General features: G+C 37.4%; 1 protein-coding gene and 1 pseudogene across 2 annotated transcripts in view; one reads left to right on the top strand and one right to left on the bottom strand.

Moving 5' to 3' along the window:
• The window catches only part of FILIP1 (filamin A interacting protein 1), a 179,922-nt gene that overhangs the window by 89,140 nt on the left and 63,732 nt on the right, over nt 1–27,050 (bottom strand). For both annotated transcript variants that reach the window (XM_039853158.1, XM_039853156.1), the window contains exon 2: nt 6,282–6,563. In XM_039853158.1, the coding sequence (XP_039709092.1) occupies nt 6,282–6,557 (276 nt within the window). In that variant the 5' untranslated portion in view covers nt 6,558–6,563. The remainder of the gene's footprint in view (nt 1–6,281; nt 6,564–27,050) is intronic.
• On the top strand, nt 19,453–21,963 carry LOC120594946 (lysine--tRNA ligase-like; annotated as a pseudogene).

The raw sequence follows: 27,050 nt of genomic DNA, 5'->3' as shown, positions 1-27,050 counted from the left end.
AAAGAAAGAAAGAAAATTAACTAATACATGAGGGGAATATGACATAGAAAAAGGACAAATACACATCCTGAATTTTACTAAATGCCCCCAGTTTGTCTCATAAGTACCCTCAAGTTGGAAGACACTTAAAAAAAAAAAACCCACTGGGATTGTGAAAGTGTTTGAGATTTTATGTGTGAGTGTATGTGTCGGGTTTGGGGAAGAATTTAGAGACTGCCTGATTGGATAGGAATGGTCATTTTAAGGAACACTAAAGATGAGCTTTTATAGCTAAGGATGAGCCAGTTAATAAATAGCTTTTTCAGACCAGTCTGAGCAATTTAGTTTTCAATCAGATAGGGTCTGGAGACTTTTTTAAATTCCTAATAACAGAATAACATGATCAGAGAAACACTTCAGAAAAAGTAGCCTGGAAGCAGTTATCTATTGACCTGCTAGTCCCCAGTTCTCATATTTATTAAATGATACAGACTTGCTCTCCACTCCAAACCCTACCATCATTCTGGAAGGTTTCAACATTCATGTGAGAGATTTAGTTAATATCCTTCCTAACTTTACCAGTTCTTGATCTCATTAATTCTAATTGCTTTCCCTTCTACTCCCAGAACCACACCCAAGACCTTGTATTAGTTAAAACTGCAACACGCAGAAAAGTTAAGTGCAAATAGCCCAATTTCAAGTCTCTCCAGCCCTCTCATGCTCATCCTCCCATTGACCTGCTCCTTCCTCTTGATATCTCTTCCTTGTGTGGGCACCGTCTCACCGACACACTCCACTTCCTTCACTTCTGTCCTTCCACTGCACCCACTTGGACAACTGCAACCTAGATTCAGTGCTATGAAATATATCAACGCTTTTTCACTCAGGCTTCTTTCTAAACAGACTGGTGCCATTGCAAACACATAGGTCTCTCTGCTGGCTGAATCCTAAACTCCACTCATTAATGCTCCTATTTATCCGTAATCACATTCCTCTAACAGACCCCTAAGCAGCAATACAGCATGTACATAATTATCTTTAAGACCCAAACTTGGCCCAGGTCTCCTCATTTTCAGCAGAACATAACTTTGTCTTTTTCTTGCTGAGAAAGCTGAGGCTTCACCTGCCCACCCCTCTGCTACAAAAATTATTTTCATCTCTACCCATTCATTCTCCTTCACTCTGTCACAGAAACGAAGGGTCTCCTTCCTTTTCAAGGGAAAACCTGAGGTCGGCTCCAAAACCATACCTTTGATTTCCTCTTCCTGCCTTCTCTAAGACTGCTTCATCAAAAATCTTTGCTCTTTCCTATACGACCCTGCTCCTTTCTCATCCTATAACCCCTTAACCCATTAACATAGTAAAGCCACTTTCATCATTAAAAACCCTTCCTTGACCTGAGTTTCCCTCTAGCTACTATCTTATCTTTCTCCTCCCCTCTCAACCAAAATTCTCCAAACAACATCTCTATTGGCTAAGTATAGCAATCACAACAACCCATTATTATACAGACAGAGATTAAACTAAGGCTCAAAGTCAGCACTAATAAGGTCAACTACCAAATTTTTTCAGTCCTACACCACTTCCCCATAGGACTTGGCATTCAAGATACATTGTTTTAGCCTTTTACTTTTGAATAATTCCATGTTTCACTTAAAGCCTAAAGTAGAGAAAAGCAACATTGTAATTTCAAAGCAAGGGGTCAACAAATGAGCACTAAGGGCATTCTCTGTGCCAGACAAATAATTTATTGCTATGCTAAAGAAAAGGGAAATTTGGCTTCTTTGGTTATGTTCCCCCCACCCCCAAAAAATCAGAAAATCTCAGTAATTCTTACCAAAAAATTTCTTTTCTAATTTCCTGGAGTTTCAACAGAACTTGTTACTCTCTTTCTTTAACTGCACTTCTCAAACCACTAAAAATAGGCTTAAACTCACTGAAATTGTTCTGGCAAGTGTTGCCAATGACCTTCAGTTTCACAAATCCAAAGAGCACCCCTCAGTCAGATCTGACTGAAATTTTCTACTGAAATTTTGACTGATGCAACCTCTCTCTTCTTGATGATCTTAACTCCTTTGGTTTCTGCATTACTCCACTCCCCTGAGATCATCACGCCTTCTAAATGTTGTTTTTTAGATGTCTTAGTTGTAGTCTCCAAAAGGAGGTATAGTTTTACTTCCACCAAATAATTCTCCACTGAAGCAAGACTACTACTCACTGATAAACTGTTCCATACTTTCCCACACACTTTGTGTTTGATTCTGCTCATATCGTTTGCTACACTTATCTCAACCTGTCCAAAACTTGTCAATTCTTTAAGGTCCAATTCTTCAATGAAGTGTTCACTCATCTCTTGAGATTTTCATAATCTTTCCTTCCTTTGTACCCCAATAATTTGCATTGCAATTATCCTATAAAATATTCATTCCTATATATTCCCATCTATCCTATCAGGTCATAAACTCCTTCTTCATGACTACTATAATACCTACTGCCTAAAACTATACTTGGCATATAGTAGGAGCTCATCAAATTTTAGCTACGAGCAATATTATTATTCATCTTTGCATCCTTCGGAACTCTGGCACAGCAAAGTTTCTTAAATATTGTAAGATCAATCAATTTAGAAATAATTAATTAATTAATGCCCTAAGAATGAAACTTCTGCTAAGTTTTCGGTCTTATGACTTTTTGATGTGAGGACCATTTCCTTTGAACTTTAGTCATTTTAAATACAGCCAAATTGAATGACTTCTTTAAAGTGCTATTTTTGGACAAATATAGGGGGAAATTAATCATGGTGCCCAAATGATGGTCTGGGTGTACTATTTCATTATACTTAGTTTAGTCTGGGAAACATATAACCAGTTTTTCACCCGAAAAAAAAATGTTCCAGATTATTAGAAAGTACTTGTTTTTGGAACTAGTCAATGACAGAAATGTAATAATGAAAACCAGCCTTGCTACTTTTATGCAGGCAGTGTCAGCCAGTCATTGAACTGAGATGACAGGCTTGCATTTGCTAAGATGTGGCTTGAAAAATCTGGAAGATGTCTCTCTCCAAGACAATGGTCATGACAACACCAGTTCTAGACAAGACTCCTTAAAACGCAAATATCCCTGGGAAGGGCAACTCCATTTGTAATACGTGTCCATTAAAGAAGCACATCAAGAATTTACTTTATACCTGGACTGGCAAACAAAATGGTAAGTCTGCAAATTTTGCAAAGAGCCAATGCTAACAATAAAGGTCATGCTGTTTATGATGCTGGTTCAACAAATTTCCATAGATCACACAACAGATTCTAAATGTGGCAGGTGCTAGTATCAGAAAACACACAAACTGTCTCTAATGTCCAAACCCTGCATACAGAGTTGGAGAGAATGAGAAATATCAACAAGGAGTCTGAGAAAGAGAAAAGAAGTATAAAAGGTCTGAGCGAGCCTCCATATCCTCCTTCTCCCCAAGTCACTTCCAGGGTAGATCTCCTACAGGCAGACCTGATCTTGGTCTTTTCTCCCCAATTTTATAGGCCCCTTTTCTCTGTGTGTCACCCTACTTCTTTTGACTAGTAGTTCCAGTCCCCCCAAGGCTAAGCTGTTGCACAACTTCAGGACACAACACTCATAGAGTAGTGAATATGAAGCCTCTCAGAGTTGTGTAGTGTCCAGCCTGTGTCCAGGTGGTACTGCTGCCTTCCCTCATTTTTCTCACTATACAGAGCACATCAAACTTCATGGTTTAGATCATATTCCACTTCTTTGATGTGAAATATTTCTTTTACCTCAATTTCTCGTACCTAAAAAAGTTTCATCATTTTGCAAAATGGCTTTGGCCCCAAAGTTCACAATGTAAGTCTACATAAAAGAAATTGTGGAGACAAGGAGTAAATATAAAGGTTCTGGAGCCAGCCCTTGAATATCCCCAGAGTGCAAATGACATAGTTGGAGAGACGTTGAACTGAGACACAGGGAATTTGGGCCTAGAGCAAATGTAACTAAATTAATGCACAACCTTGGCATGTCATATAACTTGTCCAAGTTTGTCACATATATAGTATAAAGAAAGTAAATGGCATAAAGGCCTGAGCTGATGGTAACTTATCTCATGAGGCATATCCCGGCCTCTCCTCTCAATACCAGACCTTTAGATACTTTTTTTCTTATCTCTAGTCTGGCACACCTGGCATATAGCTGCTGCATTTTTACCAGTCCATTCATGTTTGTTAATGCCCACTGCCTCCCACTCTTAGCTACAACACACATGCCCCCTCATGTGACAATGCTAATAAAAGACAATTATCTGTTAAAAGAACATATATCTACAACTCTAAATATAGGAACACTTTCATTTTTTAACAAATCTAGTATTACAAAATCTGCAATTGCAAATATATATACTTATATATATGTGTGTATGCATATAACTATATGGGAGATGAATTATTTGCTTTGCAAATTAATTCACTATAGGATTTCTTAAAATATCAGGTCTTCCATTTCTCTTTTCCTTCATTGCCTCCCCCACAAATATCTTAAACTTTTTACTTATTTATTGCTACTCAGAAATACAACTATTGTGTACGGTAAGGTATCCTATATTCATTAAGATTAGTGAAAAGCAAAATGTATTTCTTTGGAGTCTCCTGGGTAATTTCATTGATGTCCTGGGTGTGTAGGCTTATATTGTGAATGCTTAGGTTCTGGAACTATATCTGGCAAAACTATGAACATGAAAGCCACATGAATCTTAAGTGCTTTCCAGAATCCATCATGATATAACAGCCTTCTACAGAAATTAGAGTCTAGAAGAGCCACAGGCTTTGCACAGGCCACCATGCCTAGAGAGAAGTGAAGTGATAATATTGTTTTGTGAAGATTTCTCAGGTAACCCTTGTACCTTCCACTCAGGTCAATACTATCAGCTGGGGGTAGCTTAAAAAGTTGGTGTAATATAGTCTGCCTTCTAACACAGTAAATGTCAATAGACAGAGCATTAGCCTATTTCTGGGAGTGGCGAAGCTATTTTCAGTAATGGTGGCACTATGGAAATTTTCTTCTTTTGCTATGAAATGCAAATGTGATTTTTATCCACCAGCACATGATAGGCTCGATCATTTTTGTTTGTTTTTTTAAAATCTGAGTTTTGTTATGTTTTCAATTTCTCTTTACCCCAGGGGTTTACTTATCTGTGTGCTCATACAGATGAGAACAGGAACAGATCAGGCTATCCCACCCTAGTTTAGGGCAGGTTGCAAATAATCTCTCTGATGTTAACAGCATCAAACAAAGGATTCATCTCACACAATCATTAGATTCCCCTAAGAGGCTCATGAAAATCAAGAACCTAACAAAAACGAAAAGGAAAACAGCAACTCTACTCAAGTCATCTTCTCCTCCTACCACCACGACCAAAAAAAGAAGTTATTGTTTCCCCACTTCCAGAAATATAATTGTCTAGAGCTCAGGAAATCAGAAGAACCCCAATTCCTTCTTGAATCCTTAAAAACACACTAAATAAGGGACCTAGCTCAGGTAGCTACAGAAGGTTAGGGAGGATGGGCTGTGGAAAGAGCACTAGAACAAAAATTAGGAGGCCTAAGATGAGAATTGGACAAATCCTTAACCATTCTGGGCCTCAGTTTCCTCATTATAAGAGATAGATAATAATGCCTACATTTTTTTATTGAGATTGAATGAGATAATAGACTTGAAACACTGTGAAAGTATTAGGTCTTCATAATACAATGTTCTGCTTATTTCAGTGCTTCTCAACTCCTATGACATAGAAAATTAAAGATGAAAGTTATGAAAAAATGAGAAAAGTATAAGGTGGTTTAAACAAAACCTTTCTCTTTCTCTCACTTTCTCCTTCTCTCCCTTTATCTCTTTATCTCTCTTTTACTCTACTTTCTGGAAAAAATCAAAAGTAACACTTGAGCTTAACTTTGCCTTTTAATAATCATGATTTTCTACCATAGTCAAAGGCTAAATTAGATAAGCTCGTTGATTACTTACTACTAAGTACAGGTGCCTGTGTTAGATTATTACCAAAATCATATCATAAAGAAATTTTCTGCTTCTAGAGAAGCTTGAAGTTGGAATCAGCATACATTCATTTATTCATTAATTCAGCAAATATGTATTCAGTAAAAACTGGTGTCAGGCATTTAGAAATGAATAAGAAAAACATAGCCCTTTTTCCCATGTAGTTCACAATCCAATGAGAAAGATAGTTTCATAGTCTCTTATTTTATAGCTTAGGAAATCGAGGCACAGTAGTTGAGAAAATTATACTCTACCTGTAACTCCCCTTCCATTATACTGAGTAGCTGGATGAGGTCTTCTTTGGATAACTCCAAGGATTTTTTATTCTTTCGTTCACTTTCTCCAGATGGTTTTAGGTGTCGTTTGACAGTTCCTGAGGCCATGACATCATCCTCCTTTCTATTTGATTTGTTCTTCTTTTTTGCATCTTCTGAGAGACTTTTATCACCAGCATTGCTGATGATGGAGGATTGGGGGCAAGAGATATGCCCATTGGATGAACTTTCACCACCCTGGTTTCGGGATCTCATTCCCACCTATAACACATGAAAAAAGTTTAGATGTATTTACCACCGCTGAAATTATTTTTGTCTAACTACTTAGAAACTTATAGCAGCTTTACAACATCACCAATAAAAACCAAAAGATCAGCCTCACTTAGCTTCCTTAAAGCTTTAATAAATGTGTAGTAAAATCTTCAGGCAAATGCTTGGATGATCTTCAAGAAAGAGAGAAAATGTGATTCTAACCTGACAAACATCTCAAGCCAAATGATCAAAGTCAACATCAACAGTCTAAATCATGCCGATGGTATGTACGTTGGTAGGATGTGATAAGAATAGCACTTTATCTTTGTGGTCTTCTTCCCCCAAAACATTACCCAAGTCTAATAATGAAAAAAAAAATCAGACAAATCACAACTGAGAGACACTTTACAAAACTCATGGCCAGTAATCTTTAAAACTATCAAAGTTATTGAAAACAAGGAAAATCTGAAAAATTGTCATATCCGAGAGGAGCCTAAGAACATGACAACTAAATGTAATGTGGCAGTCTGGATAGGATCCTAAAGCAAACAAACAAAAAAGACATTAGGGGAAAACCGAAGAAATATAAATAAAATATGGACTTTAGTAAATAACAATATATCAATATTGGTTCATTAAGTATAACAAATGTAATATACTAATGTAAGATGTTGATTATAGAGGAAATTGGGTATAGGGTATTTGGGAACCCCCAGTATTATCTTTGCAAAGATTCTGTAAATCTAAAGTTGTTGTAAAATAAAAGTTTATTTTTTTAAGTGATTCTAAATTAAGTCTATCAGAAAATTCAAACCTCAAACCCGGTCAGGAATCAGATGTAAGTCACGATGTGCAGAAAAATCCATTCAGGGTGGAGGAGGCTTTAAATGAAGAGAGGAAAAAAGAAAAGCAAAGGGAAAGGGTGGTGTAGTTTTTAGTGATATGTAATTCTATTTTTCCATAGCCTCTTTTTTTTTTTCAAAATCAGGTCTTTTTATATCAGTCATTTACAGTAAAAGAATAAAAGCATAAAAAATGGGAGAAAACAGATCAATTTCAAAATAAAAATTAAAAAGAATACTTTTTGAGGTAAAATAAAGAAAAAAGACAAAGGAGCAACTAAGTTGTTCCATGAGGAGCACCTTCAAGTCATTTTGTAATTTATCCTTTACAAATTCTCTGTCAGTCTCTGAGCAAAAGAGCTTGACCCACAAATATGTTACAAACAAAGTGAACTCAAAAGGTAGGATTCAAACTGCTCTAAAGAGAGCTTAATATCCTGGAGGCTGTACACCGAAATTTGCCAAAACCCTTAAATGTAGTAGCTTAGTGCATGGGCTTATTTACAACTCACAGGATAAATAGTCTTTTCCTTGAACAGCTAAGCAACAAGATTTTCATTACTCATTCCAGATAAAAAACAGGGACTTTGTTTTCTGAAACTAAATTTCCTTTATGAACCCAACCATACTTAAGAAACTAAGGAAAGCTTTCTAAAACACTAGGTTTATAATAGAAAAATAAATACAGTGTGGTGTTTCCTTTCAGATAGTGAATATTTAATTCTTCCAACAAATCTCAAAATCTACATTCATACTCTTTTTTTGAACTGAACTCTTATATTGTGAGTGTGTGCACGCACATATGTGTGAACCTTCTATAGCACCCTAATTTTGAACAACATAAACATAAGAGGTGGTCCTTAACATTGGCATCCTGTTTTCTGGTTAACTTAGTGATTTGTTCTTGAAATTTTAGAGCATCTTTTGTGCGTTTCTGGTGAACAAAGAATAGATGTATCATTGTAATGGAAGCCAGAGCACTTCAGAGCAGACCTACTGTATTTCATCACAGCTTGTTTGTGAGCAGAGTGAGCCAACTTCAGCCCCAAGCCAAAAGAGAGGGGGGATGAATAGAAAGTTTCAAATTTAAATCTTGACCTGTTATACCTCACAATTAAGACACATGGGCTACCCAGATAGAATTATGAATCCCTACCACTCCAAACCACATGTGAATTCCTTTTATCTGAAATAACTTTCTCTATAAGATCTGAAGACTCTTTGGAATGGTACATCAAATATTGATTTGACAACTTAAATTTAGATCATGCATTAATAGAAATTCTAGACAATGATTTCTAAAACACAAGAAGTGAGAGGTGATGTTTTAAACTTAATTATACACAGCCTTAATCATACACAGCCTTTCTTTTTGACTGTAGCATGTGTTTATATCTTATTTCCCTGGATTGTCTATATCTCTTATAAGATCTACAACATTAGGATATTCTTAAAATAGGACAAATGCATGACTATCTATATGTTACATGCATTTACTCAATCAATTATATTTGCAAACATACAGAAAGTGATGTTTACTTAGTACCAACTCTTAGTATTATTGGGAGTCTCCTGAGGTCTGACTGAACAGAAGTCCTAAAGCCTGGCACATCCAGAGGAGGCCACCTCGAGACTAGTAGGAGGGGTGAAGACATGAAATGGGCTGGTCCCACAGCAGCATATAGTTGTTGAGAATCGGGAGGGATATCTTTGCTGTAGAGGTCTCCTCAGAGGAGCAAGAAGTCCCAGAACCCAAAGTTCCAGTAACAGGAAGAGAAGTCCCTACAACTTCTGGCTATGAAAACCAGTGGAATTTATAGCTGAGGGAGTCACAGACATTCCTCTTAAAGGGCTTGCACAAAATTATTGACAGATTCACTCACTCTGAGCTCCAGCACTGAGCCAGCTGCTCAAAAAGCGCCATGAACATAAGGAAGGAATTGAATTGTCTGGCTTCAGGGCGAAGGCTGGAGGGGCAGCTTTCCCCAGACAGACGTACTGGCAGAATCCATTGTTTCTTTTTTGACCCCTCCTTCCTCTCAACCTGCAGATGCAGGCACCACCATATCTAAGTCTCTATCAACCTGGCTAACACAGGTTGCCCTTTCCAGGTGATTCTCTGAGACTCTGTCCCACCCAGCTTGCAGGCCTACCCAAGCCACCTCCAGTAGCTTTTCCATACATATGGCCTATCTTGGCTCATGCTGCAGACTTTCCTAAAACCTTTCAAAGGTTCACAAGACCTAAACAAGCAGCATCTGGAGTCAGCATGCCCCATACCTCTTGCTGATGAGTTCCAAGCCCAGCACTAGCAGCAGATGGTTTTGGTTCACATTTTTGCCTCTCACAGCACCTATAAGCCCAGCATGGGTGGCGGCCACCTGAGGATTGCTTGGTGACTCTTGCTGGTGGAACCGGGCAGTGCACAGGCTGCAGATAAAATTGGCCTACAGCAGGGCCCCTCCCAGGAAGCCCTGGGGCCAGCATGCCCAGTGGCCTGCTTCAACCTGAGCTGGAGCACCATTCAGGGCTGCATCTGAGGATGACACACCTAAAGGGCAGACTGGGCAGGACCTGCTAAAGTAAATCCTGCTCCATAGGATCAGCCCCTCATGGGCCAGTCCTCACAACCAATCACCCTGATGTTCAATTCCTCCCATTGACATGCGAACAGCAACAAAGGCTCAACTACAACAGGAGGATACATATAACCCATACAAGGAACGAACCTGGAGCACCCAGCTCAGATGACCAAGGAAGACTGCACTACTGGGCCCCACAGGGCATCTACTACATAAGGCCATTCTACTAATACTGGGAGACTTAGGAGTCCTACCTAATACATAGAATCAAACACATAGAGGCAGCCAAAATGGAGAGACAAAGAAATATGTCCCAAGTGAAAGAATGGAACAATGCTCAAAAAAAAAAGAACAAAACAAAATGAAGACAAACTACCAGATGTAGAGTTCAAAACACTGGTTATATGGATGCTCAATGAACTTAGAGAGAGAGTAGATGAACTCAATGAGAACTTTAATAAAGAGATAGAAAACATAAAAATGGAGATAGAAGACATAAAAGAGGATCAGTCAGAAATAAAGACTATATTAGAGGGAATCAATAGTAGATTAGATGAAGCAGAGGATCAAATCAGTGATTTAGAATATAAAGTAGCAAAAAACACCAAATCAGAACAGCAATAAGAAAAAAGAATTCAAAAAATGAGGATAGTATAAGGGGCCTCTGGAACAAAACAAGCATATCAATATTTGCAATATAGGGTTACCAGAAGGAGAAGAGAGAGAGCAAGGAATTGAAAACTGATTTGAAGAAGTAATGACAGAAAACTTCCCTAACCTGGCAAAGGAAATAGACATATAAGCCCAGGAAGTGCTGAGAGCCCAAACAAGATGGACTCAAACAAGCCGACCACAAGACACATCATCATTAAAATGATAAAGGTTAAAGACAAAGAGGGAATCTTAAAAGCAGCAAGAGAAAAGCAGTTAGTACCTATAAGGAAGTTCCCATAAGACTGTCAGCTGATTTCTCAACAGATATTTTACAGGCCAGAAGGGATTGGCACAGAATATTCAAAGTGATGAGAAGCAAGGACTTATGACTAAAATTACTATACCCAGCAAGGCTACTATTTAGAATCAAGAGTTTCCTAGGTAAGAAAAAGCTAAAGGAATTCATCAACACCAAACTAGTGTTACAAGAAATGTTAGAGACTTCTTTAAGAAGAAAAAGAAGAAAAAGATCAAAAATGTGAAAAATAAAATGGCAGTAACTACATATCTATAACGATTACTTCAAATGTAAAAGGATTAAATGTTCCAATCAAAAGACAGAGTAGCTGAATGGATAAAACAAGACCCTTACATATGCTGCCTACAAGGACACACTTCAAATCAAAAGACACACATAGACTGAAAATAAAGGGATAGAAAAAATATTTTATGAAAACGAAAATTAAAAAAAAGAAAAACTGAGGTAGCAATACTTATACCAGACAAAATACACTTTTAAACAAAGGCTATAACAAGAGACAGAGAAGGACCCAGTAATCCCACTTCTGGGTATTTTTCTGAAGAAACCCAAAATACCACTTTGAAGGGATATTTGCATCTATATGTTCATTACAGCATTCTTTACAATAGTCAAGACATAGTGATGACTTGGTGTCCATCGAAAGATGAATAGATAAAGAAAAGATGGTATCTATACACAATGGAATATTACTCAGCCATAAAAAATGTTTTTTTAAGAATTAAAGCTTGCCATCTGCAAATCAACAGCATGGGTGGACCTAGAGGGTATTGTGCTGAGTAAGTCAGACAGAGAAAGACAAATGCCATATGATTTCACTTATATGTGGAATCTAAAGAACAAAATAAACAAAACAGAAACAAACTCATAGATATAGAGAACATTTGAGGGTTGCCAGGGAGGGTATTGTGGGTGTGCATGAAAAAAAGTACAAATTGGTAGTTACAAAACAGTCATAGGGACATAAAGTATAGCATAGGGAATATAGTCAATAATATTGTAATAACTCTGTATGGTGTCACATGGGTACTAGAATTATTGGGGTGATCACTTCATAAGTTATATAAATGTCTAATCACTATGTTGTATACATGAAACTAATATAATATTGTATGGCAACCATATTGAAAAATAAAAAATTATTATGAAAAATTTCAGTCTGATACTAATATTTTTAAATAAATTGTAGCATTAATAGTTTTTGCAGAATTAACAGAATTATATTAATTTAATGAACATTAATTAGAGAATTAATTAATTATCAAATTAATCACAGAAGAAAACACATTTTAGAATTATCTAATTATATCACTAATCAGGTCAAAAACCTGAGTTTCCTATTCTTTCACCTTAATTTACTTTGACTGATGGAAAATCTCAATGATGTTAATTCTGTCTTAGCAAATATTTTTCCTCTATGACACTGAAATTTCACATTAATTGCTTTCCCTCTGACATATGCACATGAGTTTTAGCCCTCTCTTGGTAAGCCAAATAGGGTCTACTATCTTTATCTCCACAACAAAGTCAGCAATTACCACCTGCTCTATCACAAGAATGCAAAATTACGCAGAAATAACAAACTAGTCAAGATATGTTTTAGGAAGGAATTAGACAACATGTAAGGGAGAAACACAATTTCTCAATAGTGTAACCAAGTCTGCCATCAGTAATGTCCACTTGAAACTGTTTTATTATATTTTATAAGGATAAAATGCCCACACAATAATGGACTTCCATGTATCACATTTAGTGACATTCATACTCTTCCTTATTATGATAGCTCTCACTTCTTACTGTTTCTTAAGTGCTACACAGTGTGCAAAGCGTTTTACATACAGCATCTCATTTAAATTAATATTCACATGAATGCTATGAAGTAGGTGCTATAATTCTCAGTTTTATAGATGACACCGCTAAGGTTTAAAGAGATTAAATATATTTTTCTGCATTACACAGCTAACACTAGTGAATAGAAGCTCTGGGATTTAAACAAAGGTCTAACTCCAAATACCTGCTTACTCTATAGGGCTTGCCTAAAAGTTCTTAAACACATAGGAACTGGAATGGGGGAGAAACATTCTGTATACCAAATGATCCAGAAAAATTTACAAATGCTTACTAAGGTAATATTTTATCACTTCACATTATAAAATGGGAAAAAAATCAATGTCTTCCTCCATAGACACTCTGCAAAACTCACACAGCAACTGAAATTAGGTTGCTAAGTAAAAATACTTTTTCTAAAATTATAAACCTGCTGCTGAACTTGTAAAATAATGAATCATTTAAAAATCTTCTTGAGAAGGAAACTGGTCGGTTATTAAGGATACAGTTTATAAAAACAGGATGCAAAGTCTGAACAGGGAACATCACAGACTTATTGTGTAAAAAGCCCCAGAGCTGAACAATAGTAGACACTTAATCACAGTTAGCCAAATCCTGTCCATTGTGCTTACAGGAGTAGCAGGCAGGTAACAGAAAAGGCATCTGGCACTCCACAGGCTTCTTAATAGTTGATTGTGTGGCTGCAAGTTTGGGACATGTAGATAATAAATGTTCTGAAAGATGCCAAAAAAGCCTTTGCTTCATCCTAGTGTATATCCTTCAAAGAAAGTTCTCCTCAAGAAAAAGGTATAAATAAACTAAAGATTCACGTCGGATTTGCAATCTTTTTTTTTTTTAATTGCTGTAATCTGATTCTTCTCTTTAGTAAGCAAATTATCCCAACAAAGTTCATAAAATACACTTACTTTTCCATTTGTAGTAATTAGACAGCAATACTTTGCATAGAATTTGCGGACTAGTGTGTAAAGAAAAGACCAAAAGTTATTCTAAACCTCCCTCTCTCATCTCTGTCATCTGTCCTCTGTCCCCCATCCCCCATATATTGGACAATAGCTAGAGCATACTGTCAGATGAATAACATCCTAGGAGTCAGAAAATGTTTATAAAGACATTGAGTCATTTATGCTGAACTAACAAGTATTTCTAAAACGTTTGAACAAGTAAAAAGAAAAGAATAAAGAAAAAAAGTCTATAGCAATGAAATACCCACTCTAGTTCCCATCTTCATTAGCTCCCACAAATCCTGGCTTTGAATTTTCCCTAGCACCTTCACTCCTTCCCTGGCCTCTTTTCAGATTTGCTTTTCATGCTACGATTCAGCGTTGGTCACAATACTTTCTATTCCTACCTCCAACAAAAGTTTCTTTTCTGAAGAAATTAGGTTTTGGCAGCTTTCCTATGCTTCTAAAGTATCCAACCCCTGTCTGATCCTGGTTTTATTTTATCTATATACTTTTTCAAGAACCTACCTAGTGCATAGGGTGAGATGTCACAAACATTTTATTTATATATAATTTCTATTTTAAAATTACTTTCTAGAATTACAAGGAAAAACTTTTAGCACATATTAAAAAAGAAAGCACACAGTTACAGAAATGCCAGCTTTTTACAGTGTGGCCTGGCAAAGGGCCTGCTGCACATGGGGCTTCCAGAACATTAGTATGTCCTGATTCTTTATTTTAGACGTAAATGACATACCCAAAGCACGCAAAATTAAAGGTAAAAGAAAACATTTGCTCTAGTTTTATGTGAATTTTAAGATACAACAGACTAATCAAATCAACTAGTTCATTCTCTATCAATGCCAGATTACTCTCTCTGCATATCTTATTTACTTGAGTAAGTCTACTTATAAATATCCCAATTCATGAAATGTTCAGAGGTTTCTCATGAGATTATTATTCATTCTAATAGCCAAGACTGTTCATAAATGTTATTAGGTTTGCCCTTAAATTTTCTTTACAATTAAAAAAAATTTTTTTCTTTATCCTGTTTATACAAGAAGCCATAAGTGATTTTTCGATTCTCCTTATCTCATAAAATCTTCAAAATAACCAAGGTTTTTGATTACTTAAGGCGTTTTCATTCTACTAGGACAGTTCTATCCACACCATCTGAAAATTCTTTTAAATATCAAAAGAGTAGATTCCCTTAGAGTCACTGCAGTGATGTTGTAATCAAAAGTTCAAGGAAAATATTATACCTGCAGCAAAATAAAAAAATATCATTTTACCTTAGCCTAAATCATAGTAAAATATTTTATGAAATTCTCTTTAATATCCTTCAAGAAAGATAACAGCAAACCTGGTAAAGGTTTCCAGAAGAAAAAAAAAAAGAGAGAGAGAGAGGATAAATCAGGGACTACCATAAAATAAGAAATCTTTTAAAATTGAATATCTAAATCTGAACAAATGTACAATTTGAGGGTTTAACAATTTTAAATGTAAATAAAATAGGGTGATCCCTTTTACCAATATGATGATTTAAAAAGGATACCATTTTATCTCTTTATTCTAATTTCTAGTATCTATAACATGTTTTGAAGGTGATTTTTTTTTCTTTTTTACTTTATTTTCTTTTTTATACAAAAAAGAAAAAATATTAAAAAAAATCATTTAACCATCTAGAAATATACTATTAAATGACAAAGTGACACAACTTTTTTCTGGCATTTTCAATACTAATGACTCATACTATAACTTCAAATACATTTTAAATATTTTTATATTTATAATACTTTGTTATTGTAATTCTGATATCATTATTCTACTAGACATAGTTTGTAACCCATAGTCATTGATTACATAGAAAGAGTAAGGCTCTCAAATTTTTTTCTGATAATTTTACCTATATTCTTTCTACTTGAGCATTATAATTTTTTTCAGATATTTTAATAGTACCCGTGGCCTCTGAAGAATGTCATCATTTAATTATGTTGTTAAATATTTGTTTTGTCATCTGACAAAAAGAACATCTCTGGAAAATTACCAGATTCCTGGTTAGCCGAGACTAAATTTCTTTCCTGTATTTCTCACTTCTAAAAAGGCTCATACCCAGAATTGTATAAAAATCCGTCATTTCCTTTCCATTATAAAAGAGACCTATCTGTACAGCCAGAAAGACAAATATTTTAGACTTTATCTCAGCAGCCTATATTTGATCAATTATTCTTAAATGTTACCTTTATTCACAATAATAGTAGCTGACACCTACTAAAGAGCTTATTATGCTCTGCACTGGGTTAAGTATACATATTTAGTATCAGCTCATGAAATTCTGATAATAATCCATAAAGCAGGTACTATAATTATTCTTCTTATGAAGATAAGGTAAGCGAGGTTTAGAGACATTTAGACATTTGTCCAAAAAAATATGGCAAGTATCTGGAAAGACTGAACTAGCATGTTTGAATTTTCCATGTGCAAGGAGAAATCCGAATGGGAGCTTTTACCACCATATCAGAACTACTGTAATACAAATTAATTCACAGCCACCCTTTCATGGGGCTAAAATAAGTTTAGTCATACAGTATAGCATCCAACAAATAGTCTCAAACAACAATAATATAGAATCCTACTACTCCAGTAGATTTTTTTCCCCTAATTTCTACTTGTGTAATATCTTATTCTTCTAAGACCACATTCTCTTCCCCACTGCGCCTCTCACACTGTCTTCCTACTTCTCGGTGCTTAAGTTTTTCAAAGGAGCTAAAGAGTGACTTTGCCTTTGCAGTTCTGACTTCTGACTTCTTTGGAATTAGAAAAGTCACTAAGACTCCAGAAACATAACAATTGTTATAAGACTGGATATAAATTGAAATGATTTTTTAAATTAGGCAAATTAAGAAAAATTCAGGATTAGGCAGAAGCCAATTTTTCTAGTAAGCCAACTGCACAAAATTTCCTGTTATAAAAATGGTTTGCCTTTATGTAGCAAATATTCTTGAATAATTTTATTGCATTTTTAAGCAATGTGAGTCAAATCTCAATTGCTGGTCAATGTTAACAAGACAGGTTAATCTACTCAAGGAGAAAGACATGAAGTGGTTTGGCTGATAAGACTGCTTCATGCTGACAGCGGGGAAAGTGAAATACTGCACATATCTGTATGCTGAATATGACTTCATGTGTTCTAAATGCCTGCACATATGCCAACTGTATTTAGGTGTTCTTTAAATGCCTTTTCTTTTAAATATCTTTAAAACCATTTCTTAACATAAAAGAACAGCTTAAAATCAGTGGTAACGTATGGGGTCATGGGTTGTGTCTTTTTTGAACTCCTCCTGACTTCTGTTTTTTCTGTAGTTGAGCATCGCTTGGATTAGATCAGAGCACAGGGAGCCTTAATTAAAACCAGAGCAAAGCTGCTTTATAACCAAGCAAGGAGAAAAATAAAAATTATTCTTATTGAAACACATTCTGGAATGTAACCGAAGCTACATGATCGTCAAAGATGTTTACCTGATATTTAAAGATGCTTATCATCCTGATACTGTGTGAAAAGGCTGTGAATTCTATATCTATCAACCAGTCATCCTAAACTTAGTTTCTATAAATGTAAATGTTGGTAAAGAGAACTTTGTGATCAGCTAATTAAAGTGCAAAGAATTTAATTTATCTAAAATGTCATGCTACCATAATGCATAAGTTTCAGACTTGGTGTGTGGGCAGGAAGTATGTAAGAAAATGAGTCATCACCCTTTGGAATAATTTTTCAAACACAATGGCCCCTAGCCATCTCTCTTCTCTACCCTCAAGTCACCCTACCTCAGCATACCACTCAAACCCACAGTGGACCTTAAGGTGGCCCACACCTCATACATCAAAATCCTTAGCAATTGTTTTCCTCACATGCTGAATCCTCCTGGACCTGTTTGCCATTAACTCCAAGAAATCAGGAGAGCTATATCCCCATCCCTAACCCCACACTCATTTATTCTGTAATCCTGAACAAGTTATTTAACTTCTCTAACCCATAGTTTTTTCATCTGTAAAATGAGGATGATAATGCATGTTCTACCCACTGTGTATATGTGAAATCATAATGCCTGTTCTGCTCTCTGGATGTCTGTGAAAGTACTTACTAGCAGTAGTAATGTAGGAAGACTTAAACTGTGGCAGATTAATTATGGGATCATCAAACACCTCTGGACACTCTGCTATAGGTATTTTAAACTGTGATCACCTAGCACAGGGGTCAGTAAGCTTTTTCTGTAAAGAGGTAAATATTAAATATTTGGGGCTTTGCAGGTCCTGAGATCACATCTACATGGCTACATGAAAGCAGCCATAGACAATACATAAATGGATGGATGTGGCTAGATTTGTCCCCTAGCCCTTAGTTTGCCAACCTTGATTTAGACTGTGTGACAAATATGATTGATGGGTGCATTTAAACTGAGAGAAATAGAAATGGTTTCTGCCACTCCCCACTCCTCCCCCAGTTTATATTAATTAGAAAAATGGCTGAAAATAAGAGAGGAGAAAAACAAGAAAAAAAGATAACATAGTAGCTATGCCATCTGCCCACCTATCCTCTTTTTCTCTTCCAGATAAGTTGAGGGAGGATACAAATATAAACAGTTCCTTTATAAAGTTTGAGGAATCTAAGGTGGACAAACCTGATGTGCTAAAATTCAAGAGAATTCCCACTGGCATTAGTCATGCAATGGGATATGCTGACAGACGATAGAGATTTAGCAGCATGTGTTTGTACAAAAGGGTAAGGGAGACTGATGCCCACTAAGTATATGAAGGAGATACAGAAGTGGCCAAGTGCCCATCAGGGGTGAAAAGTAGCTAAGAGAGACAGCTAGCATGCTAGTATAAGCGTCGCCAAGGCAGAGAGCTTCAAAGCAGACCACCCAAACTTGGGGTGAAATGGAAGGTGTAGCCACACTTCAAAAAATCTGTAGCACCTTTGAGAATTATGATAGAGTTCTAAGACAGCAGTAGAGACAGGACACTTCCCTAGAAAGAGCTGTGGCCATGGCTTTATAAAACTACTACAGGACTTTCAGACAATAGATATAAAGCAGTTTTCCTTTAAATTGCATTGCTATTGCTCCTGCTCTAGCTCTGAAAAAGAAAAGCAAGAAATAAGACTCGTATCTGTGGCCTGGAAGCAATCAAAGCTCAGGGACTTTCCAACAATGACATTATTGCGAAACACCCCTAAGAGGAGGATGATAAGGAGCTTTTGAAAAGAAGGAACGATAAAAGGGTACTCTGCCCCAAATTACCCATTGTCTTTCTCTGGTCCTCCTTACCTCTCTCTTTTAGGCACCTTTCTTGTTTTCCCATATGTGTTCCTCACCTATGTCTTTCACTGAAATTATAAATAGGAAGCCCCACTGATCTCTCAAGAGGGTTTCCCAGCCCAGACTTGCCTGAAGTGTACCCCAAGCCCAAACATGACCCCTCACCCATCTCCTGAACTTTCGTTCTTCTAAAATCTCAGAATGGTGTTAAGAAATCAACCTGGCTAAATTGAAATCATATAGCAGCATCACTACCCTAACTCCAAAATTCTTTTTTAACTCTAGTGAATCTTTGCAATTAAAACAGAAGTAGGAGGGGGAAAATTAAAAAAAAAAAAAGTTAGAAAAAATTATGTATATATAGTATGAAAAAAAATAAACTAGCATTTAAATAAATAAATAAATCCCACCTATCAAACAAACAAACAAATAAACAAATAAATAAATCGCACTGCTAGGCTATTCTCCCATGTAAAATAAACCATGGCAGATGGAGGACAAGAAGGAATGTGGGCCTTTCTGATTGGGCCCTCAGGACAGGTGGCTGTGGTGCAGAGGGCTGAGGTGAATGTAGACGGCAGCCAGCTGAAACTGAGCAAAAAGTGGTATTAATCATAAGTTCCAGGATGTTCTGCATGTTGACATGAGTTGTCATAAGACTTATTAGGAGTCCCTGCTCCAAACCTCCTGGGCACAGTGAGGTTAAATGGAGCTACGACTATATTGATTTGTTTCTTTCACAGCACTTCACAAAGACAAGCCACTTTCTAATAAAATAAGTAAGCTCAAGAGAAGCTTAAAAGCAGAGAAGGTAGCAGAGAAGGAGGCCAAGCAGAAGGAGCTCAGTGAGAAACAACTAAGCCAAGCCAGTGCTGCTGTCACCAACTACACCATTGACCATGACATGGGTGCCAAGGAGGAGAGCCTGGACCCAAACTAATACTACAAGGACCACGGCCAAGCAGCCCACCAACTAAAGGTCAATGAGGAAGACCCGCACCCATACAAGTTCCATGTAGATGTCTCGCTCACTCACTTCATCCAGGAATATAGTCACCTGAAGCCTGGGGACAATCTGAGTGATATCACCTTAAAGATGGCAGGTAAGATCCATGCCAAAAGAGCTTCTGGGGGAAAGCTCATCTATGACATTCGAGGAAAGGAGGTAGAGTTGTAATTCCAGGAATTATAAATTGGAAGAACTTATTCATATCAATAATGAACTGTAGGAGAGGGGGGAGAGGGAAAATAAAGAAAAAATAAATAAATAAAATGTTTTAAAAATAAAATAAAATAGTACATATGGGATGTTAAAAAAAGTTCTCATCACTGGAACAAAAAATTCTGTAACTATGTATGGTGACAGATGTTAACTAGACTTAATGTGCTGATCATTTCACAATGTATGCGAATATCAAAACTAATATGATACATGTCAATTATACCTCAATTAAAAATAATTAAAAATATATTAAAAAATAATGAACCGCATTGGGGAAACACAACTGGGGTTCAGGGAAATCCTGGGGAAACCAAGAAGGGTGAGCTGAGCATCATTCCCTATGAGATCATTCTGCTGTCTCCTTCCTTGCACATGTTACCTCACCTTCACTTTGGCCTCAAGGACAAGAAAACGTGATATCGTCAGAGGTACTTGGTCTTGATCCTGAGTGACTTTGTGAGGCAGAAATTTATCATCTGCTCTAAGATCATCACATATGTAAGAAGTTTCTTAGATGAGTTGGAATTCCTAGAGATTGAAACTCCCATGGTGAACATCGTCCCAGAGGGAGTTGTGGCCAAGCCTTTTATCATCTACCACAATGAGCTGGATATGAATTTATGTATGAGAATTGCTCCAGAATTCTACTCTGAGATGCTGGTGGTTGGTTGCATTGATCGGCATCCAATTTACAATATTGGACGCCAGTTATAGAATGAAAAAAGTTGACTTGACTCACAATCTTGCGTTTACCACCTGTGAGTTCTACATGGCCTTTGTGGACAATCGTGATCTCATGGAAATGACAGAGATAATTTCAAGGATGGTGAAGTACATTACAGGCAGTTATAAGGTCACCTACCATCCAGATGGCTCGAAGGGCTAAATCTTTGGAATCGACTTCACCCCACCCTTCCAGAGAATCGGCATGTAGAAGACCTTGAGATAGCCCTGGGGATGAAGCTGCCAGTAACCTCTTCGAAACAGAAGAAACTTACAAAATCCTCGATGATATCTGTGGCAAAAGCTATTGAATGCCCTCCACCTAAGACCACAGCCAGGCTCCTAGATAAACCTATTGGGGAATTCCTGAAAGTGACATACATTGATCCTACATTTATGTGTGATCATCTGCAGATAATGAGCCCTTTGGCTAAATGGCACTGCTCTGAAAAGAGTTTAATAACTGAGTGCTTTGAGCTGTTTGCCATGAAGAAAAAAATATTCAATGCCTACACTGAGCTAAATGATCCCCTGCAAATGGCAGCAGCTTTTTGAAGAACAAGCCAAGGCCCCTGGCATTGATTAGGCCATGTTCATTCATAGATGAAAACTTCTGCATTGCTCTGGAATACGGCTGCCCCCACAGCTGGCTGAGGCATGAGCGTCGACAAAGTCACCAAGTTTCTCACAGACTCCAATAACATCAAGGAAGTACTTCTGTTTCCTGCCACGAAACTCTGAAGACAAGAAGGAAAATGCAGCAACTGCTGGTACATTGGAAAGCACAACAGCTTGGCACTTCTGTCTAGAAAATAATAATTGCAAGTCACATAACTCAGGCATCTTTGCATTTCTGCAAAAGATCAAAGACTGCAAGGGAATTCTCGTACGTCGTTATTCATTTGACTCTCGCAGTTCAGTCACCAGGAAAGAAAAAAGGAATTAAAAACTTGTTACCAAATAAACTGTTTGTCTCTTAAAAAGAAAATAAAGAAAAGAAAAAGAAAGAAAGAAAAAGGAAGGAAGGAAGGAAGGAAGGAAGGAAGGAAGGAAGGAAGGAAGGAAGGAAGGAAGGAGAGAAAAGAAAAAAAAAAAAGAGAAAAGAAAAGAAAAGAAAAGAAAAGAAAAGAAAAGAAAAGAAAAGAAAAGAAAAGAAAAGAAAAGAAAAGAAAAGAAAAAAAGAAATCTGGGAACATATTTCTTTTTTCCTCTTTGCTCTCAACTTGCTTAATTCCCAAGTTCCCCTTCCCCCACTACTAAGTGCCAACATTTTCTTTTGTGTCTTAGTCCAGCATTCCTTTTTTGGAGAGCCAAACTGAATCCAGGGATTACCTAGCAGACACATCTTGGCTCCTAAACCTGGCATTGAGGGTAGGGAAACAGGAAGACCACAGTTATACCATCCTGCCAGGGCTCTAGGAGTACGTTGCCAGATAGAAAAACTCTGAAGGCCTAGGGCAATTGTTCTCTAACTTCAGAGTATATATAATAATCACTTGGAGGGCTGATGAGCACATAGGTTGTTATGCCCCACCCAAGGATTTCTGATTCTATAGGTCTCCAGTGGGGCCTAAGAGTTTGCATTTCTAACAACTTCCTAGCTGATGCTAATGCTGTTGGTCCTCAGACCACACATTGAGAACCAGCACTCTAGAGAAAGGTAGGACTAAGATAGGTCCAGAAATTTGCAGAGAAGCCTCAACACATTTACCTATTTCAACTAGAAACTCTCTGTTCTTCCCATAATTTAAACTAGAAATACTTGAATTGACTAGAAAAAAATGATATTAATTAGGCATAACTGAATACATGCTTAATTATTCATTCATCCTTCAGCTGGGTTCCTGTTGGAGAATATAGACATGTAGGTTACATAATGATGACCTATAGGCCAAAACCTCTTTGCAGATATGGGGTGTGTGTGTGTGTGCGTGTGTGTGTTTACAGACTTTTAAAAATTAGGTTTCACAAAATAATCTATAGTTTTTAGATCTTATTGAAAAAATCAGAAGATCTGGTACTACTGCATCCATCTTCCCATGCATCTCCATTTAGCTGGAGTTGAGTCATGGCTGACCCATTTATATGGACAATTTACTTGCTAGTTCATCCCTCAACCTTACCACTCTCCATGACCTATTGAATACTGAGATCCAAGAGTCAATTGCCATATATTTATTAGTACTTTGAACTGTGTTTTTCTTTCAGTAAAGAAATTCTTCTCTATAAATAGGGAGAAAAACAAAATAAGCTACATCAAAAGAGTTTTGTGCTTTAAGAAAAAAAAAAGAATATTTAGTCATGACTACCCCTATTCATGGGTTTAATATGCAAACACTCTGCCAGTTTCACCTGTTTATTCCCCACCTGACTTCTGAAACCATTTGAGTTTGGGTCCAATCCGGACAAGCTTGAATGACAGGCAGAAATGCATGGGGGAGGCAGTAGAGGCAAGAGGCAGACTCTGTGTGCCACGTGGTCAATAAAACCTCCTGGAAAGGAATTGTCCGAAAGAAAAAAGCTGCAGTTTGTCATAAATATAATCAAAGGCCAATGTCATTTTGCAAAAAGAGAGAGAATGTTGTGCATAGCAGGAAATGTGCTCCTGAAGATGCCTCCACAGACATGCAGCCAAAGCTGAAGCTAACGGGAAGCTATAATAAAGGCATAAATGGAAACAAAGAGGTGCACCAGGAAAGATTCTCTAGGCCTTTCTTTGAGAACTGGCCATGCAGGAGGCAGAGAAGGATTTGGGGAACTTCTGCATGGTCACCTTTGGAACCAGCAGAGATGGCAGAGGCATCAGTAGATACTCAAGCCAATGCAGGAGCAGAACAGTGTTTGAAGGGCTGATAGAAACCCACTGGGGGTCACCTTTTAAATTAACCTGAGAAAGACAGAGAGGAAGCTCTGCAATAATAATTTAGGTAGAGACTAAGATGAGGAAATGCCACACTAATCTGTTACTATTAAACTCCTGACTTTCTGAACTTGAGAACTATGGGTTTTATTTCATTCCACAAACTTTTTGTGCTCCACTACACTAAATAGCAATCGCATAAGAACCATACTAGGTGCGAGGAATCACACACACACAAAAGTAAATAAAACATGTTCTCTCAAGAATGTCATCCTGAAAGAGGAGGTGAGATCAACACAGTGGAGTAAATTCTGAACTTGCTTCCTTCCACAAACACATCGAAATTACAACTGAATCTAGAACAACTACTGCTGAAAACCACCCAAAGACTAGCTGAACAGAATTCCTATAGCTAAGGATATAAAGAAGCCATGTGGAGACAGGTAGGGGGAACAAGGATGCAGTCTGATTAGGTTTGTGGGTCACTGTGTGGTAACTCACAAACATGAAGGATATCTGAGCTGAATGGACCCCCCTGAGGAGCGAGCGGTCTGAGCCCTAATCAGACCCCCTGACTCAGGGCATCTGTGCCTAGAAGAGGAGTCTCTATAATACCTAATTTTGTAGACCAGCTGGGATTACATCCAAGAAGGACGAAGGGAGACATAGACACTGTTCTTAAAGGGTTTGTACACAAACTCACTTGTTCCAAACTTCAGCAGCATAGACAGCAGTTCCTGAAGCACATGGGTCATACCCAGGAGGAATTAAATAGACTAATTTTAGGGTGAGGGCTAGAAGGGGAGGGAATGATGGGAACACTCTCTGGGGATGGAAGCACTGGCAGGCACCACTGTTCTTTTGTTTCTTTTGTTGTGCTCTCTTTCCACCAGGCTGGTGCAGTACAGGCAGGAGCCAATCTGTCAATCTCCATTAACCTGGCTATCACTGAGATTCTTGCCCTGCCCAACCCACTGGACCATGTTGAAACCTTTATTAAGCAACTCCAGGCCCTCGCGCAAGTGGTGGTCAGCTTCAGCTTGCATCACAGTCTTTCCCAAACACCCTCGTGCCCAGTAAAGTGGAAACTGGCCTCTGCTTGCATCCCAGCCTTTTCCAAGTGCTCCCAAGCCTAGCACGGACGACAGCCAGCCCAGCCTCTCCTTGTATTTCAGTCTTTTCCAAGCACGCCGAAGCTCAGAACAGGTGGTGGCTGGCTTCGGCTTGCATTGCAGCCTTTCTCAAGAGTTCCCAAGCCCAGCACAAGTGGTGGAGCTTGTTTCACTTTGTAACCTCTCCCAAGTGGCCCCAAGCCCAGCACAGGTGGCAACTGGTCTCAGCCTATGCTAGAGGTCCACCAAAGCAGTTCCCCAATCAACACACCAAATGGGCAGCCATGTCTGGCACCAGAGGCCCATCAAAGAGATTCCTGCTCCATGGGTCCAGCTCCCTGGCACACCAGATCACCCACAGTAGTCGTGGTTGGTCCTCATAAACAGTCAGCCTGAGGAACCACCACTGCGCTCTCAGCAATCATGACCCAACTACAGCAGGAGAGCACACACAACCCACCCACGGGACACCCAAGGAGCTCCTGGCTCTGGTAACCAGAGGGGATTGAGCTGCTGGGTCACACAGGATACCTTCTATGTAAGGCCACTCTTTCAAGACCAGAAGACATAGCAGATCTACCTAATACACACAAACACAGAGAGACAGTCAAAATGAGGATACAGAGGAATATGTTCCAAATTAAAGAAAAGAACAAAACCCCAGAAAAAGAACTAAATTAAACAGAAAGCAATCTACCAGATAAAGAGTTCAAAACAGTGGTTATAAAGATATACAGTGAACTTGAGAGAGGAATAGATTAACTCAACATAGAGACAGAAAATAAAAAATAACCAATCAAAACAAAAGAACACAATAACTGAAATGAAAAATATGCTCGATGGAATAAACAGAAGATTAGATGATTCAGAAGAATGAATCAGCAATCTGGCAGACAAAGTGGTAGAAATCATCCAATCAGAATAGCAAAGAGAAAAAAGAATTTTTTTAAAAAAATGAGGATAATTTAAGAGAACTCTGAAATAACATCAAGCATACCAACATTTGCATTATAGGGATCTGAGAAAGAGAATAGAGAAAGGAACAGAAAACCTATTTAAAGAAATATAGGCTGAAATTTTCCCTAACCTGGTGAAGAATGCAGACATACAAGTCAGGAAGCACAGAGGGTCTCAAACAAGATGAACTCAAAAAAGGCCCACACCAAAATGCATTATAATTAAAATGCCAAAAGTTAAAGACAAAGAGAGAATCTTAAAAGAAGCAAGAGAAAAGCAGCTAGTTACATACAAGGAATTTTCCATAAAACTATCAGATGATTTTTTGCAGAAACTTCTCAGGCCAGAAGGGAATGGCACAATATATTCAAAGTGATGAAAGGGAAAAAAACTACAATGAAGAATGCTCTAACAAGCAAGATTATCATCCAGAACTGAAGGAAAGATAGTTTTCCAGACAAGCAAAAGCTAAAGAACTTCATCACCACTGAACCAGCACTACAAAAAATGTTAAAGGGACTTTTTAAATGGAAAAGAAAAAGCAAAAACTAAAAATAAGAAAATATAGGAAAGAAAAAACTCTCACTGATAAAGGCAGACATTTAGTAAAAGTAGTGAATCAACAAATTATAAAGCTAATATGAAGATTAAAAAACAATAGTAGTAATCTCATATGTTACCACAATAATAAACCAAAGGATACACACACCAGACACACACATACACACACACACATAAAATATGATGTCATTAACATAAACATGGGGTGAGTAAAAAATGAAGTCTTTTTAGAATCCATTTGAACTTAAGCAATCAACATTCTCATGGTAACCACAAACCAAAAACCTGTAATGCATACACAAAAAATAAAGAGAAAGGAATCCAAACAAATCACACACACACTAAAATGTCATCATTGTACAAGATAAGAGAGCAGGAAAAGAAAAAGAAATTGAAAACTGCAAAAGGCAATCAGAAAACAATTAATAAAATGATAACTACATACCTATCAATAATTACCTTAATGTAAATGAACTAAATGCTCCAATCAAAAGACACAGGATGGCTGAATGGATAAAAAGAAAGAAAGAAAAAAAAAAAAAAACCAGACCCATGCA

The sequence above is a fragment of the Pteropus medius genome, unplaced genomic scaffold (assembly GCF_902729225.1).
Source record: "Pteropus medius unplaced genomic scaffold, Ma_sr-lr_union100, whole genome shotgun sequence".
Lineage (NCBI taxonomy): Eukaryota > Metazoa > Chordata > Mammalia > Chiroptera > Pteropodidae > Pteropus > Pteropus medius.
The sequence above is the reverse complement of the archived record's forward strand: the minus strand, read 5'-3'. Positions and strand labels throughout refer to the sequence as shown.